Source organism: Chiloscyllium plagiosum, unplaced genomic scaffold (assembly GCF_037043375.1).
Source record: "Chiloscyllium plagiosum isolate Xiang-an unplaced genomic scaffold, Cpla_swu_hap1 HiC_scaffold_26, whole genome shotgun sequence".
Classification (NCBI taxonomy): domain Eukaryota; kingdom Metazoa; phylum Chordata; class Chondrichthyes; order Orectolobiformes; family Hemiscylliidae; genus Chiloscyllium; species Chiloscyllium plagiosum.
The window spans coordinates 33698324-33713655 of NW_028270164.1; the positions used below are offsets into that span (position 1 = coordinate 33698324).

Genomic DNA, 15332 nt, shown 5'->3' on the forward strand with positions numbered 1-15332 from the left:
TACTGAATTAATTAATTTTCATATTTTATAAGTCAATTCCCTATTGAAAATGTCTATATCAATATCCCTAGTAAGCAGTACATTCCAAATATTCACAGCTTGTTATATAAACATTTATCTCACTTTTTGTTCTTCTATCAATCATATTAAATCTAGCAACACACTCGTCAACCATTGGAAGCAGTTCCTCTTGTTCTATCTCTGTCCTTGACAATTTTAAGTCCCCTATCAAATGTCCTCTTCGAATTTCCTATGGAACACAATTCCCATTCTTCTACAATCTGTCCACATTGTGATAATTCCTCATCTCAGGAGCCAATCTTGTAAATCTATTCTCTATTCTCTGAAAGCCTTCATATACTTTTGTAAATGTGACTGAAAGAGTTGAACACAATACACCATCTAGGGCTGTACTTGGTTTAGCACTGCTTCTTAATTTTTGAATGTCAAAAACGTATACAGGAGGAGAGAAAGTCATGTTGGGTACCTTCACAAAATAACAGATATATCCCCTTTAAAAAGCTACTATGCCCCACTTTTTCATTCCAGGAGGGTGAGGGTGAGGCGGGGGATGATGGAGTCAAGCCCCCTTTCCCCAAGCTTATCTCTAAGTTAGCAATGGAACATAGATATAATGAATATTCAAGTTTCAAAGGCTTTGAGCACTAAAAAAGGTTAACCTGCTTTTTTTTAATCATCTCAGTGATGTGTGCCAGTTGCCCCGTTGTGATAATTATACGACCTTCAAACCATCATTCTCAGCCGACACCACATAACACCCCCATGTTTCCTACTATCCCATGGCCCTTCCATAATCCCTCATACCACCCATGCGTGCACATAGATTCATTCCTGTTCCCTTCCCCTCTGAATGTCATGTATCCTCCACATTTTACTCAGCTATTGCCCCATAAATATGCCACTAACCCAGTATCAGACCTCAACAGCCATGTTTTTGATGGATATAAAATAACTAAGCTGATAATAAGCGAATCAAGCTACCAATCAGTGTACCTGGTAATGGAAAAAAAGTGCATTCAAAGGAATCAAAATTTTGCATGAGGTCAATCTGTTTTAAAATGTTGCCAATATCTATTCACGGACGACATCAAAGGCAGATAATCCTTTAAAACTTATAAACGGTCAAACTACCTCGACAGCCCTTTGCTCAGTAAAGTGGTTCAGGAATCAGCCAAAATCTGTGGAAATCTGAGCTTAAGTCTCTATCACAATGGTGTGTGCTTATACCAATTTATTAGTTTTTGTCACAAAAATGTTTTGTATCTCTGTTTTGTTTGGATAAAGCTTCACATCAAATACAATTGTTTTACTTTGGAGGTTGGTCCCAAAATTGTGAAATATGGATGTGTTTTCTCTCTCTATACTTACACAATCTTAGAGTTATACAGCACTGAAACAGACCCTTCGGTCCAACCAGTCCATGACGAATATATTCCCAAACTAAACTAGTCCCACTACCTGCTCCTGGCCCATATCCCTCCAAACCTTTCCTTTTCATGCATCTATCCAAACACCTTTTACATGTTGTAATTGTACCTCCATCCACCACTTCCTCAGGAAATTCATTCCACACTCGAACCACCCTCTGTGTAAAAAAAAATTATCACTCTTGTCTTTTATAAATCTCTCTCCTCTCAACTTAAAAATGTTCCCCTTTAGTCTTGAAATCCCCCATACTAGGGAAAAGACAACTACCATTAACTTTATCTATACCTTCCATTATTTTATAAACTTCTATCAGGGGTCACCTCTCAACCTCCCACAACTGAGAGAAAGTGAGGACTGCAGATGCTGGAGAGTCAGAGTCGAAAGCTGTGGTGCTGGAAAAGCACAGTAGGTCAGGCAGCATCCTGATGAAGGGCTTATGCCTGGAACGTCGACTCGCCTGCTCCTCAGATGCTGCCTGACTTGCTCTGCTGTTCCCGCGCCATACTTTTCGACTCCCAATCTCTCACGCTCCATTGAAAAAAGTCCCAAACTAGCCAGCTTTTCTTTATAACTCAAACCTTCCATGCCCTGCTAACTAAAACAGTGCCAAATAAGGTCTGCCATCAACTGACACAGTCAGACACATTTTAAAATGTCATTTAAAAATTATGTTTCAAAAAGTATTTATTGATATATTTCGGGATGATATTTGGAACAGTTTGGTTAATACAGCAAAAAATGATTTTGTTACAAAAGAATTAAGCATTTTAATTCACAGCGAAAATCTGCTGTGTGTAAATAACCCAAATTTAATTTGCTGAAAATAGTTGTAAATACATACAACACAATTTTCTTGTTGGGATCGGTTACAACCTTATTAATATTTGTAAAAATGTTGTTTAAAAGTTTCTTTACTGACGAGCCTATATCTTGTAAGAAGTTTTTACAGTTGATGCAGTAGGTCATAGAGACTTAAGTTAGGTTGAACACAGTTTGTTCTGGTTATACTGATATCAGGAGAATTATGCTCGAGGAAACAGTGAAATCAAACAAAATAATATTTTAAATGTCTGCAAATAAATTGCAGTGATCATAAAATAAAACATTATGATACAACAAATATCTGCTTTACTTCAGATGAGTTTATTTTTATTTTCAATAACATATCATTTGTGTAATATAGAGAGTTCACTGTCTTCCCAGAAGCACAAATTTATAAGCTAGTAAAGATCCATGGGTCAATAAAAGCAAAGGTTAAGAGACTTCTTTAGTGTGCAGAACAGTACTTCCTGAACTAGTTAAAGCTACTGTATCCTGTTATAGAATCATAGAATCCCTACAGTGCAGAAAGAGGCCATTTGGCCCATTGAGTTCACACTGACCCTCCAAACAGCATCCCACGTAACATCCTAACCTATCCCTGTAATCCCACATTTACCCTCGCTATTCTACCCAACCTACACATCCCTGGATGCTGTTGGGTAATTTTGCATAGTCAATCCACCTAACCTGCACATCTTTCAAACCAGAGCAACTGATGGAATCCCACACAGAAGTGGGAAGAACATGCAGGCTCCAACTGATAGTCACCCGAGGCTGGAATCGAGCCCTGGGTCCCTGGTGCTGTGAGGCTGCAGTGCTAACCACTGAGCCATCGTGCCACCCAAATCTATGCAAGGAAAAAGTTGGCAGCAGAAAGATGAAGGCTTCTGCTTGTTTCTTATTTAGAACCATCTTATCTCTTAGAATATTGTCTTGACTGCTGAATATAATGAATGTGAAATATTCGAGATCAAATGACAACTTACTCATGAATAGAATAATTGCTACTACCTTGGTACAACTTCATATTTTAGCATGCTGTCTGAGAATGCAGTAGAGACAGGTATTCTCACAAAATTTAATTTTAATAAAACTTGGCAAATGAATAGCTGCTGCAATTCTTAAGTGTTTTACCTTCCTGGGACCCTTATTAAAAATAATGGATTTTGAAATTTTTAAGTGAGAATTTTTCTAGTCCTTGTAGAATGAACTCCAGTTGTATAAGCCAATTAGTATCCAAAAGGATCAATTGACATCATAATATGATGGACTGTTGCTGGGAGCAACTAACTGTTTCTAGTTCAATTTCAGTTCAGTGAAAAGTCTTTGCAGCAAACAGTGATGTATATTACTCATAAGTATAGCCTGAGGCCTTAGAAGTACATCTTTCTTTGAAAAATGTTATCTTTTTATGATGACATGTCCCCTTTAGAAGATGCAACATAATGTTCCTTATGGGTAACTGTGAATCATGTGAAGCAGATATGACAGAGAACTTAGAGGGTAACAATCATTTAACAAGTTTCAAACTTGATAATGCAAGGAGTATTTAGTTATCTGAAATCATTCCTTGGTTGCAGAGAATGAATCTACAAGTTTCTGACTGAGAAATCCATGGCACAGGAAATACACTGCTCAAAATAAAAAGAATCTTTAGCCTAATCTTAAAATACAGACAGCAATGCCATGTAGAACAAGTTTACATCATTAAAACGCACATTTCTCACTCGAGAGCAGAAAAAGTATGTTTTCCTATTAAAATTCTACAGTATGTTGAGAAATCTAAACTCAATTAGAAGCTAAATATCAGTATGAAAGTAACTTTAGTTAGCAACAAGAAGATTCTTAGCTTTCAGAAGAATGTTGACTGAACCAAAAGAAAATTTTAAACCTCTGAGGATTATTATACATTGTGCATGGCAACTCTTTGTGACTAAGAGATCACAATTACCTTCACACATTTGGAGTAATTGTTTAATTGTCCACTAATAGCAGATTAAGTTTAAAAATCTGATCATCAAGCATTCTTGACACCACAACCACCAGGAGTTAATAGTAGACTCTTGATACACTTGCTTCTTCTGAGATGGTTGAACTAATACATAAACAACATTCAACTTTATTGTCTATAATTAAAACAGATAATTTTATGTTGTTACCCAAAAGAGTATGTGTAAGAATGGAATGATAGTGAGTGACTCAATCTCATTTTTTATTTCAAAAGGAAAAGATTACATCTTTCAGAAGCATGATCATCTTCTCAATAAAATTTGAAGTAACTAAAGATTTTCCAGCAAAATGATGCCCTCTGTAAATAGCATTCCAAAATCAAGGATCCACTAACATTTCGGTATACCAACAAAGAGCACCTTAATGTTTTGCCCTCACCTCACAGATTTCCTAACCAACCACAGTGTTAGCCATTTATAAAGTCAGAGATTTTGGAGAGTGGCAAATCTACTCTATTTGTTTGAAACATTTGTACACAGACTTTAATAACCAGAAAAAAAACAAGGGTAGCTTATTCATGAATTGAACTTCATACTTAGATTTTCAACCTACACATGCACTTGATATAAAATTTTCATTAATTGCAACAAGTTGGAATAATTACAAGATACAATCATACGAAAGATACTATATCACATGCCTGTGGATTCCAAACGGTTTTCTGAATGATTTCGATGTTAACAAGCGTGTGGTGTCAGTCATGGTTCAACCTGGAGCACACTCCCTTCTGAGTCAAAGGTAGTAGGTCAAAGTTGCATGACAGGACTGTACACAAAAAGATCATAATTAATATCCTAGTGTAGTACTCAGAAAATGCTAAAACCCTGAAAGTCTCTTCTCCTTAATGAGATATTAAACCAATAACTAAGAAATAAAAGGTCCTCCAACTTGATTTCAAAGAAGAGCAGGGGAGTTTTCCTTGTCTGGCCAATATCTATTCCTTGATCCTTAGAAAATAGATTTGCTGGTCATGGCCATGTTATTGTCTATTGAATCATGCTGTGTGCAACATGGCTGCACTGTTTACTATATTGCAATGACTGCACTTTAAAATAACATAATGTTCAGTAAACTGTTTTCAGACATCCAGTGCATACCGAATCCCTGTTGTATGGTGGGAGACAGGGGAATGGAATTCCCACAGATAACTAAAATGTAGATTCTGCTGTCATGTAACTCTCCGATCTACAGTGCAAGATGTCTAAGATGAAAAAGGAGTGGGATCTGGGGCACACCTCATATGTGCATGTGTATGCAGGTACATGGGAAGCGAATCTACAGATATGAGGGGTGCGTGTATAAATACATCTTCCTTTTTATTTGAATGGAGTTGATATTGTATGAGGATTAAGTAAAATAGCTTTCTCTGTTGGTACTGCTGGTTTTAATACATCATGAGATTGTATTCATTGGGATTGTATTCATTAGAGTTTAGAAGGTTGAGTGGAGATCTAATAGAAACTTACAAGATAATGCATGGCTTAGAAAGGGTGGACGCTGGGAAATTGTTGACATCAAGCGGGGATACTTGGACTCATGGGCACAGCCTCAGAATTAGAGGGGGTCAATTTAAAATGGAAATGAGGAGACATTTCTTCTGCCACAGAATGGTGGGCCTGTGGAATTCATAGCCACGGAGCACAGTGGAGACTGGGACTTTAAATGTCTTCAAGGCAGAGATTGATAAATTCTTAATCTTGCAAGGAATTTAGTGATGGGGGAGAATGCGGGTAAGTGGCATTGAAATGCCCATCAGCCATGATTGAATGGCGGAGTGGACTCGATAGGCCGAATGGCCTTACTTCCGCTCCTATTTCTTCTGGTCTTATGAGGAGCTTCAGCTTGTTCTTAAAAAAAAACCTTAATGCAACACACCAATATTCTTTGATCTGCTCTGTCTCTTATTGGTAATGTAGAGGAGTTTTTTTTTGCTGCTTTCATATAATTAATGTCCATTAAGCATATTAATTAATTTTTTGGTACATTAGGTGCATAGTTACAGAGCGTTAACTGAGTCAACTGTGCTAAAGAACAATCTTTTATGAATTTGCTGCTAACAGCACATTATGTTGAAGGTTCATGAAAATGATCCTAGTGGAAAATTACAAGCTCAAATTCCAGTCTGTCCAGAGTTGCCGTAAGTGCATTATAATTGCCTTGATTCCACTTAGTTTTAAAAAGGGAGAAATGAATCAGTCACGCATTCATGTTTTGTTTGATGTCTGACTGATAATTCCCTATTGGAAATAAATAAGCATGGACATCTTGTGACACTACCACTGTTCAATCTTGTCAAGCCTCTCTCTACCCATGGCTTGCCCAATTACTGTCCAGATTCAGATATGAAGAATGAGATTCTAGAGAATTGTAGAGACTTGTGCAGTAAAATCCCTGCATGACCCATGGCTTGAAAGATAAGAATCAGTAAGGTTGTAAAGAGATTCCAAAATATTCAATGACTCAAGGCTATCAGGCTTCTGAAATCAACTCATAGTGGATTTTGGGTAAGTGGCTCTGGAGGTGGCCATATACAAGTAAATCATGGTTTAGACGTAACATTGGTCATTTGGGTTAATCTACAAATGTCATTAGATTAGATTAGATTACATTACAGTGTGGAAACAGGCCCTTCGGCCCAACAAGTCCACACCGACCCGCCGAAGCGCAACCCACCCATACCCCTACATTTACCCCTTACCTAACACTACGGGCAATTTAGCATGGCCAATTCACCTAACCTGCACATCTTTGGACTGTGGGAGGAAACCGGAGCACCCGGAGGAAACCCACGCAGACACGGGGAGAACGTGCAAACTCCATACAGTCAGTCGCCTGAGGCGGGAATTGAACCCGGGTCTCCGGCGCTGTGAGGCAGCAGTGCTAACCACTGTGCCACTGTGCCGCCCACTATTGTTGGCATCAATCTAAGGTGCTGTTAGTTAATTATTCTCTGTTCAACTTTAAGAAATAAAGTTGTTAATTTTTACTTTAAATAGTGACTTTTGGGATAGTCTTTGGCCTCTCGAATTTTCACAGATTATCGCACAGGGTAAATCGTTTCTATGTTGCTGGTTTAAATTAGCTGGAGGGGGGAGGTTACCCATGTCATAACACAGTAGATCGGGGCAGCCTCAGATACCAGCCCAGACCCAGTTCAGATTAGTCCAACTCAGCATCTTTTCTTCAAAAGGAATGAGTTGAATATTGGGCAGGCTACCATCCACCTTGACTCCTTCTGCCCTCTTGTGGGCTGTTTCCCACTTGAAATGAGTGAAAGGCAGTATTAAGAGAGATGAAAGTGGGAGCTATCACGATTGGTGTAGGTGGAAGGTGTCTTGAATGAGTGAGTAGACAGCACCGAGGGGATTCGGTGTTCGTGTTGTCAAGGTTTGAGGTGGATGATAGTGAGTAAGGGAAGATGTTGCAGGCAATAGCGAGAGTGGGAGAGCATGAGTCTTAGTGGGAGGTGAATATTGCAGCAGAAATAGATTGAGAGTGAAGTATTAGGGTGAATATAAAGTTAAAAATCACACAACACCAGGTTATACTCCAACAGGTTTATTTGGAAGATAGTGGCACTTACACTGGTGGAGTGTAAAACTAAAGAAACTGCTAATGCTGTCAATCAGAAAGAAAAACAGAAATTGCTGGAAAGGTTCAGTAGATCTGGCAGCATCTATGGAGAGAAATCAGAGTTAACGTTTTTGGTCGAGTGACCTTCAGGAGAGTTTATGGATTACAACTGAGCAGTAACGAGCAGCAGTCATATGTTCTACAGAATGCAAGGCAAATAATCTACGTTTTGTATAGCTTTAAGTCTCAAATCACTCAACGAAACCACCATTAAAAAAGGCTTCCAAAACCACCAGCTTGATATTCCTGATGACAAATTGAGAATCCATTTAATTTGGAAAGCTGATTGATCTACTTTCTGTATTTTAGTTTAGAATCACACAACACCAGGTTATAGTCCAACAGGTTTATGTGGACGTACTAGCTTTCAGAGCGCTCTCCTTCATTAGATAACTGGTGATTAGTTACCTGATGAAGGAAAAGTGCTCTGAAAGCTAGTACTTCCACATAAACCTGTTGGACTATAACCTGGTGTTATGTGATTTTTAACTTGTCCACCCCCTCCAACACCGGTACCTCCACTTTCTGTATCCCACACCCTAATGTTTTCTCTAAGATTTTTGTTAATATTTAGAATCATTTAATTGAATTTCAGAACTGGGAAGAAGAGCACTCAATTGGAAATTTTCATGCAAAATAGTTTTTATTTGGGGTTAGTGTGTGAAGTAGTTTTGAAAGTTTTACTAAAGAAAAGTAACAATTTATTATCTCACTGTCTACAGGAAGTGCAGGGGTCCCTGTGACCTTCAATGAAAATGGTGATGCTCCTGGACATTATGACATTTATCAATACCAAGTTAAGAACAATGCTACACGTGCATACTCAGTCATTGGAGAATGGGCGAACAAACTTCGTTTAAATGTAAGCATTATACCTTCCATCTTTCTTCAAAAAATACAGTTCTGAAGCGAAATGTGTCATAAAAGAGGTTACCATGGGATATTACTGTGATTTTTATCACTAAAGAAAATAGGAATTAGTGTTTCATTTGTGTTTTTGTCTTTTCTTTGGTAGTCATGGTCACTTGAACTTCAATTTAATGATGTTTAGGTTCAGGAGTCACAGTCAAAGTGGAGTTAAACTAAAAAATATTCAATAAGCTACATTAAAATAACTTATTAGGAAACAACAGGTTGAGAATCATGCATATCCTGAATAGATCAGACAAGTATATGATCTGTGGTATGTAAGTCTGGCTTAGCACTCCCATTAGATAAAGGGACAGATGAAGACAATTTTTCCAGCTGGAGTTTGCAGTTTCTTATTCAATCTATTCAAAACTTCCTCATTTGATCTCTTTCTTCTTGAGCTATTCATTATGCAAAGGAATCCACCCCTTCATCCTTCCTCATTCTGAAGAAGACAGTATAGAACTTTAGAAGAAACTCAACCCTGTCTGAAGTGATCTTTTTCCCTCTTAAGTTTGATTTTTAAAAGGATGATTGGTTTACATATGGGTCACAAGATCCAACCTCATCAGGAATGTCTGTACTTTAGGCTTGTCCTTCGCACTGAAATCAGGCTTGTCTTATGTTTTTTTTTCAGCTAGCAACCTGTTGCGGCAATTTTTTTCATGAGGTTTCTGTAGTAAACAATACAGTTTTGAAGATCTTATAAGGCTATTATACAGCAATTCCTTAGAATACATTGTATGCAAAGTGGTTTTGGTAGAAGTGATAAAAAATTACAATTTACATAAAACTTACAAAGAAAAAAATCTTTGCCATGTAACAATGATTGTTCTAAATGCCAGAATAGATTCAGCCAGACTATGGACAGAAGCAAGTAAAACAAACAGTAAAATAAAAGGCATTTGTCTTTGAGGTCTGAATTTAAAAAGAATAAAAAGGTTCTTTGAACCACTGAAAGAGACCTCTTCAAAATCGTTTGAAAGAAAAGTTGACAGAATCTGCAACTCAAAAGCATTGTGTTAATAGAAAGCACTCTACTACAAAACATAAGTTATTAACTTATGTATCTGCCATTTTTTTTCAAGAAGGTTTATGGTTTCAGTAACTCAGCACACAAGGATAAAGAAACGTAAGAGCAGTTCAAAGAAAATATAGGAGAAATCCAAATAATTATTTCAAATAAATTTTTGGAAATGAAGGAATTCAGTTTTGGCTGTGCTATGCATGAATAATGACATTAGTAGGTAAACATAAAATACCTAAGATGTAGCCATTTTAGGAATATTTAGGAATATTCTGTGCAATTATTGCTTCTACTGTGACTTCAATCATGCTGATTTGGACATTTGCCTGCGTCTGAAATTAATTTTTAGCACATAATTTTTATGGATATTAAATTTAGCATTTGACATTTAGATCATTCAATCCCCCACTATCAATATACTGGGAGTCATGACTGACCAGAAACTTAACTGAGCCAGTCACATAAATACTGTGAATATAAGAGTATTCTGCAATAAATGACTCATCTCCTCACTCCAAAATTCATTCCACTATTGTAAATCAGGAGTCTGATGAAACATTTGCCTGGAGGAATGTAGCTGTAACAACACTCAAAATGCTCCATGTTACTCAAAACCTAACCTTTCTACTTGATTGGCAAACCATATACCATTTTAAACATTTACTCCTCTATCACAGGTGCATAGTGATAGTTGTGTGGACCATTGACGAGATGCAATGTACAAAGCACAAGCTTTCTGTGATAAAACCTTCCAAATTTCAAGAAGAAATTGTATTTGGTACTTGGGGCTAAAGGAGGTCAAAGGTTATATGGGAAAGCAGGATAGGCTGTTGAGTTGGATGATCAGCCGTGATCATATTGAATGGAGGAGCAGGCTTGAAGAGCAAAATGGCCTACTTGCTCTCCTGTTTCCTATGTTTCTATGTGAACCCATGACCTCTGGAAGGACCAGAACAGCTAGTGCATCAGTGCACCACAACCTCTAGGGTCCCACTAAGGTAGGTAGGTGAACTTGCAGCATGGGTTGGTACCTGGGACTTCGATGTTGTGGCTATTACGGACACATGGGTAGAACAAGGACAGGATTGGCTGTTGCAGGTCCCAGGGTTTAAATGTTTTAGTAGGGTCAGAGGTGGGGGTAAAAGAGGGGGAGGTGTGGCATTGCTTGTCAAAGATAGTATTACAGCTGTGGAAAGGACGATGGATGAAGACTCGCCATCTGAGGTAGTTTGGGCTGAGGTTAGGAATAGGAAAGGTGAGCTCACCCTGTTAGGAGTTTTTTACAGGCCTCCTAATAGTCCTAGAAACGTAGAAGAAAGGATTGCGAGGATGATTCAAGAGAAGAGTGAAAGTAATAGGGTGGTTGTTATGGGGGACTTTAACTTTCCTGATATTGATTGGGAAAGCTATAGCTCAAGTTCGTTAGATGGGTCAGTGTTTGTCCAATGTGTGCAGGAGGGTTTCCTGACACAATATGTAGATAGGCCAACAAGAGGTGAGGCCATACTGGATTTGGTTCTGGGTAACGAACCAGGCCAGGTGTTAGAATTAGAGGTAGGTGAACACTTTGGGGACAGTGACCACAATTCGGTGACTTTTACTCTAGTGATGGAGAGGGATAAGTGTGCACTACAGGGCCAGAGTTATAGCTGGGGGCAGGGAAATTATGATGCGGTGAGGCATGACTTAGGATGTGTGGCTTGGAAAAGTAAGCTTCAAGGCAAGGGCGTAATTGATATGTGGAGCTTGTTCAAGGAGCAACTATTGAGTGTCCTTGATAAGTATGTACCCGTCAGGCAGGGAGGAAAGGGTCGTGTGAGGGAGCCGTGGTTTAATAAGGAATTGGAATCCCTTGTTAAATGGAAGAGGGCGGCCTATGTAAAGATGAGGCGTGAAGGTTCAATTGGGGCGATTGAGAGTTATAAGGTAGCCAGGAAGGACCTGAAGAGAGAGTTAAGAGCAGCAAGGAGGGGACATGAAAGGTCCTTAGTTGGTAGGATTAGGGAAAACTCTAAGGCTTTGTATAGGTATGTCAGGAATAAAAGAATGACTAGGGTAGGAATAGGTCCAGTCAAGGATAGTAGTGGGAAGTTGCGTGTGGAGGCTGAAGAGATTGGGGAGACACTGAATGAATACTTTTTGTTAGTATTCACTCAGGAACAGAACATTGTTGTCGATGTGAATACTGAGTCACAATTATGTAGAATGGATGGCTTTGAGGTATGTAGAGAAGAGGTGTTGGAAATTCTGGAAAGGGTGAAAATAGATAAGTCCCCTGGGCCTGATGGCATTTATCCTAGGATTCTCTGGGAAGCAAGGGAGAAGATTGCAGAGCCATTGGCCTTGATTTTTATGTCCTCATTGTCTACAGGAATAGTGCCAGAAAATTGGAGGCTAGCAAATGTGGTTCCCTTGTTCAAGAAGGGGAGTAGGGATAACCCTAGTAACTATAGGCCGGTGAGTCTCACTTCTGTTGTGGGCAAAATCTTAGAGAGAATTGTAAGGGATAGGATTTATGAACATCTGGATAGGAATAATGTGATCAAGGATAGTCAGCATGGTTTTGTGAAGGGCAGGTCGTGCCTCACAAACCTTATTGAATTCTTTGAGAAGGTGACTAAGGAGGTGGACGAGGGGAAAGCGGTAGATGTGGTGTATATGGATTTTAGTAAGGGGTTTGATAAGGTTTCCCATGGTAGACTACTGCACAAAATGCGGAGGTATGGCTTTGAGGGTGAGTTGGAGGTTTGGATTAGGAGTTGGCTGGCTGGAAGAAGACAGAGGGTAGTAATTGATGGCAAAGGTTCATCTTGGAGTACCGTCACTAGCGGTGTTCCGCAAGGATCTGTTTTGGGACCATTGCTGTTTGTCATTTTTATAAATGACCTGGAGGAGGGGTTAGAAGGTTGGGTGAGCAAGTTTGCGGATGATACGAAAGTCGGAGAAGTTGTAGACAGTGAGGAAGGATGTGGCAGGTTACAGCAGGATATAGATAAGCTGCAGAACTGGGCAGAAAGATGGCAAATGGAGTTCAATGTAGCTAAGTGTGAGGTGATTCACTTTGGTAAGAGTAACAAAAAGATGGGGTACTGGGCTAATGGTCGGATACTTGGTAGTGTGGATGAGCAGAGGGATCTTGGTGTCCATGTACAAAGATCTTTGAAAGTTGCCACCCAGGTAAATAGTGCGGTGAAGAAGGCATATGGCGTACTGGCTTTTATTGGTAGAGGAATTGAGTTCCGGAGTCCTGAGGTCATGTTGCAGTTGTATAAGACTCTGGTGCGGCCTCATCTGGAGTATTGTGTGCAGTTTTGGTCGCCATACTATAGGAAGGATGTGGAGGCACTGGAACGGGTGCAGAGGAGGTTTACCAGGATGTTGCCTGGTATGGTAGGAAGATCGTATGAGGAACGGCTGAGGCACTTGGGGTTGTTTTCATTGGAGAAAAGAAGGTTTAGGGGTGACTTGACAGAGGTGTACAAGATGATTAGGGGTTTAGACAGGGTCGACAGTGAGAATCTTTTTCCACGTATGGAGTCAGCTATTACAAGGGGGCATAGCTTTAAATTAAGGGGGGGTAGATATAGGACAGATGTTAGGGGTAGGTTCTTTACTCAGCGAGTCGTGAATGCCCTGCCAGTAGCAGTGGTGGACTCTCCCTCATTATGGGCATTTAAGCGGGCATTGGATAGGCATATGGAGGATAGTGGGCTAGTGTAGGTTAGGTGGGCTTGGATCGACCCAACATCGAGGGCCGAAGGGCCTGTACTGCGCTGTATTCTTCTATGTTCTATGTTCTAAGTAATTCATCATCCTGAGTTGGAACCCTCTTCACTGGATAAAAATCTTTGAACTCCCTACCTATCAAGACCTTGGGTCTACTTTTGCTCCATTGGCTGTAGTAGTTTAAAATCAACACATTCTGAAATGGAATAAGGGCTGGGTCATAAATTCTGGCCTTTCTAACAAGAGCCACACTACAGGAAAGAATAAAAATGTTTTCACAATTTCATGCTCATCATGAATTTAATGCTGGGTCTCTACTCAAGTAGTAGCGACGTAACAATGCTTGTGGCAGAGCTTTTCAACAGCAACTTCCTGATTTCAGTTTTGAATTGAGCATGTGTAAATGCTGATAGTTACTGCTCAATTTAACCTTCAAAAAAGGTGATTGCTGGTAGCCTCACCACCATTTCCAACACTTAATCTGGACCATTATGTACAATCCCAAACATTTAATATAAGTGCAGGAAGCTGACCTACTTGTGACCTTTAAGAGATCAGGAGTCATTCCGTTTGCTTGCTGTATGGCACTATTATGTCCAAAATCTGAAGTTGCTATACAGCTTAGCAAGGTTATATTTACAGTGTTATCAGTTGCTGACAAGCTAAATGTGCAGAGATGGAGAGACTTAGTCCTTTGGGTCAAATCTTTTGGTGTCAGTTATTTGATTTTTTAACTGTGTTCTCTGCTTTCTCATTGAATACCTGCTGTGGGCCATTACCTATGGCCTTCATCATCTTCCTTCAGTCATCATCTTCGCATCCTGACATAGCTAACCTGCAGGTATTCATTTTTCAGTACCACTGATACTTAAGCCCCATACTGTGCTTGTACCTGAAACTCTATTAACTTTACAATTTCAACTTCTGAAACAATTTTGTGTTTGCTAGCTTTACAGGGTGACATTTCAGTTCTTTGTTTTGAATTGACCACCCAATTACTTGGATGATTACTGTTTTTTTTTGGACATTGGGGGACAGAAAACATGACAGTCTATATCTTAAGTCTCATGGAGACAAAACTTTCTTTTAGTAAAGATTGTAATGTCCAAGAAAGCAGAGACTAACTCAGCCATACAGGTCTGTTCCAATATGCCTGTTTGGATAGACAGATAGGAACTACTGTAAGATTCAAATATTATTCATTTTCTTGGGAGACAGTGCTTCCTAGCCAGTTAACATGTTTAGTAATCTAATAGTTGCAAGTCCATAATTTTGATTTTGACAACTCAGCAACTGTTATGTTTATCTCTTGGCTAAGTTGCCAGTAAAGTTATCTTATGCATCCTAGCTGGTGCTGGACAGGTTTTTATCACTCTAGAGGATATATCCTTGATCATTTTCTATTTATCAAATACATGCTCTTGTCTACCACTTATATGCCTATTCTACTCAACCACTCTTCATCACTACTCCTTTTAGCTCTTCCACACTCTAACTGTTCTGTCATAGTGTTTATCCCTAAATGCAGTGGACAGAAGTTTTCTTCATCTTCTCAATAACAACATGTGCTTGTATTGGTATCACATCTCAGCTCTTGCTCGAACTCTCAGTAATGCCTTTGGAATAGTCCTGTGGTAACAGTGATCTCCTAGCAGGCCTTGCATCTTCCAATCTCAACAGCAGAGACCCAAATTCCCACCAAATCCCTTTCTTCTACCAGCCCTGTGCTGACCAACTGATCTGAACTTCAGGTCAG

General features: G+C 39.3%; 1 protein-coding gene across 4 annotated transcripts in view; it reads left to right on the forward strand.

The window, feature by feature from the left end:
* The window catches only part of LOC122563223 (metabotropic glutamate receptor 4-like), a 1237105-nt gene that overhangs the window by 871496 nt on the left and 350277 nt on the right, over positions 1-15332 (forward strand). For all 4 annotated transcript variants that reach the window (XM_087973618.1, XM_043716807.2, XM_043716804.2 and 1 more), the window contains exon 8: positions 8637-8776. In XM_087973618.1, coding sequence (XP_087829744.1) covers positions 8637-8776 — 140 coding nt within the window. The remainder of the gene's footprint in view (positions 1-8636; positions 8777-15332) is intronic.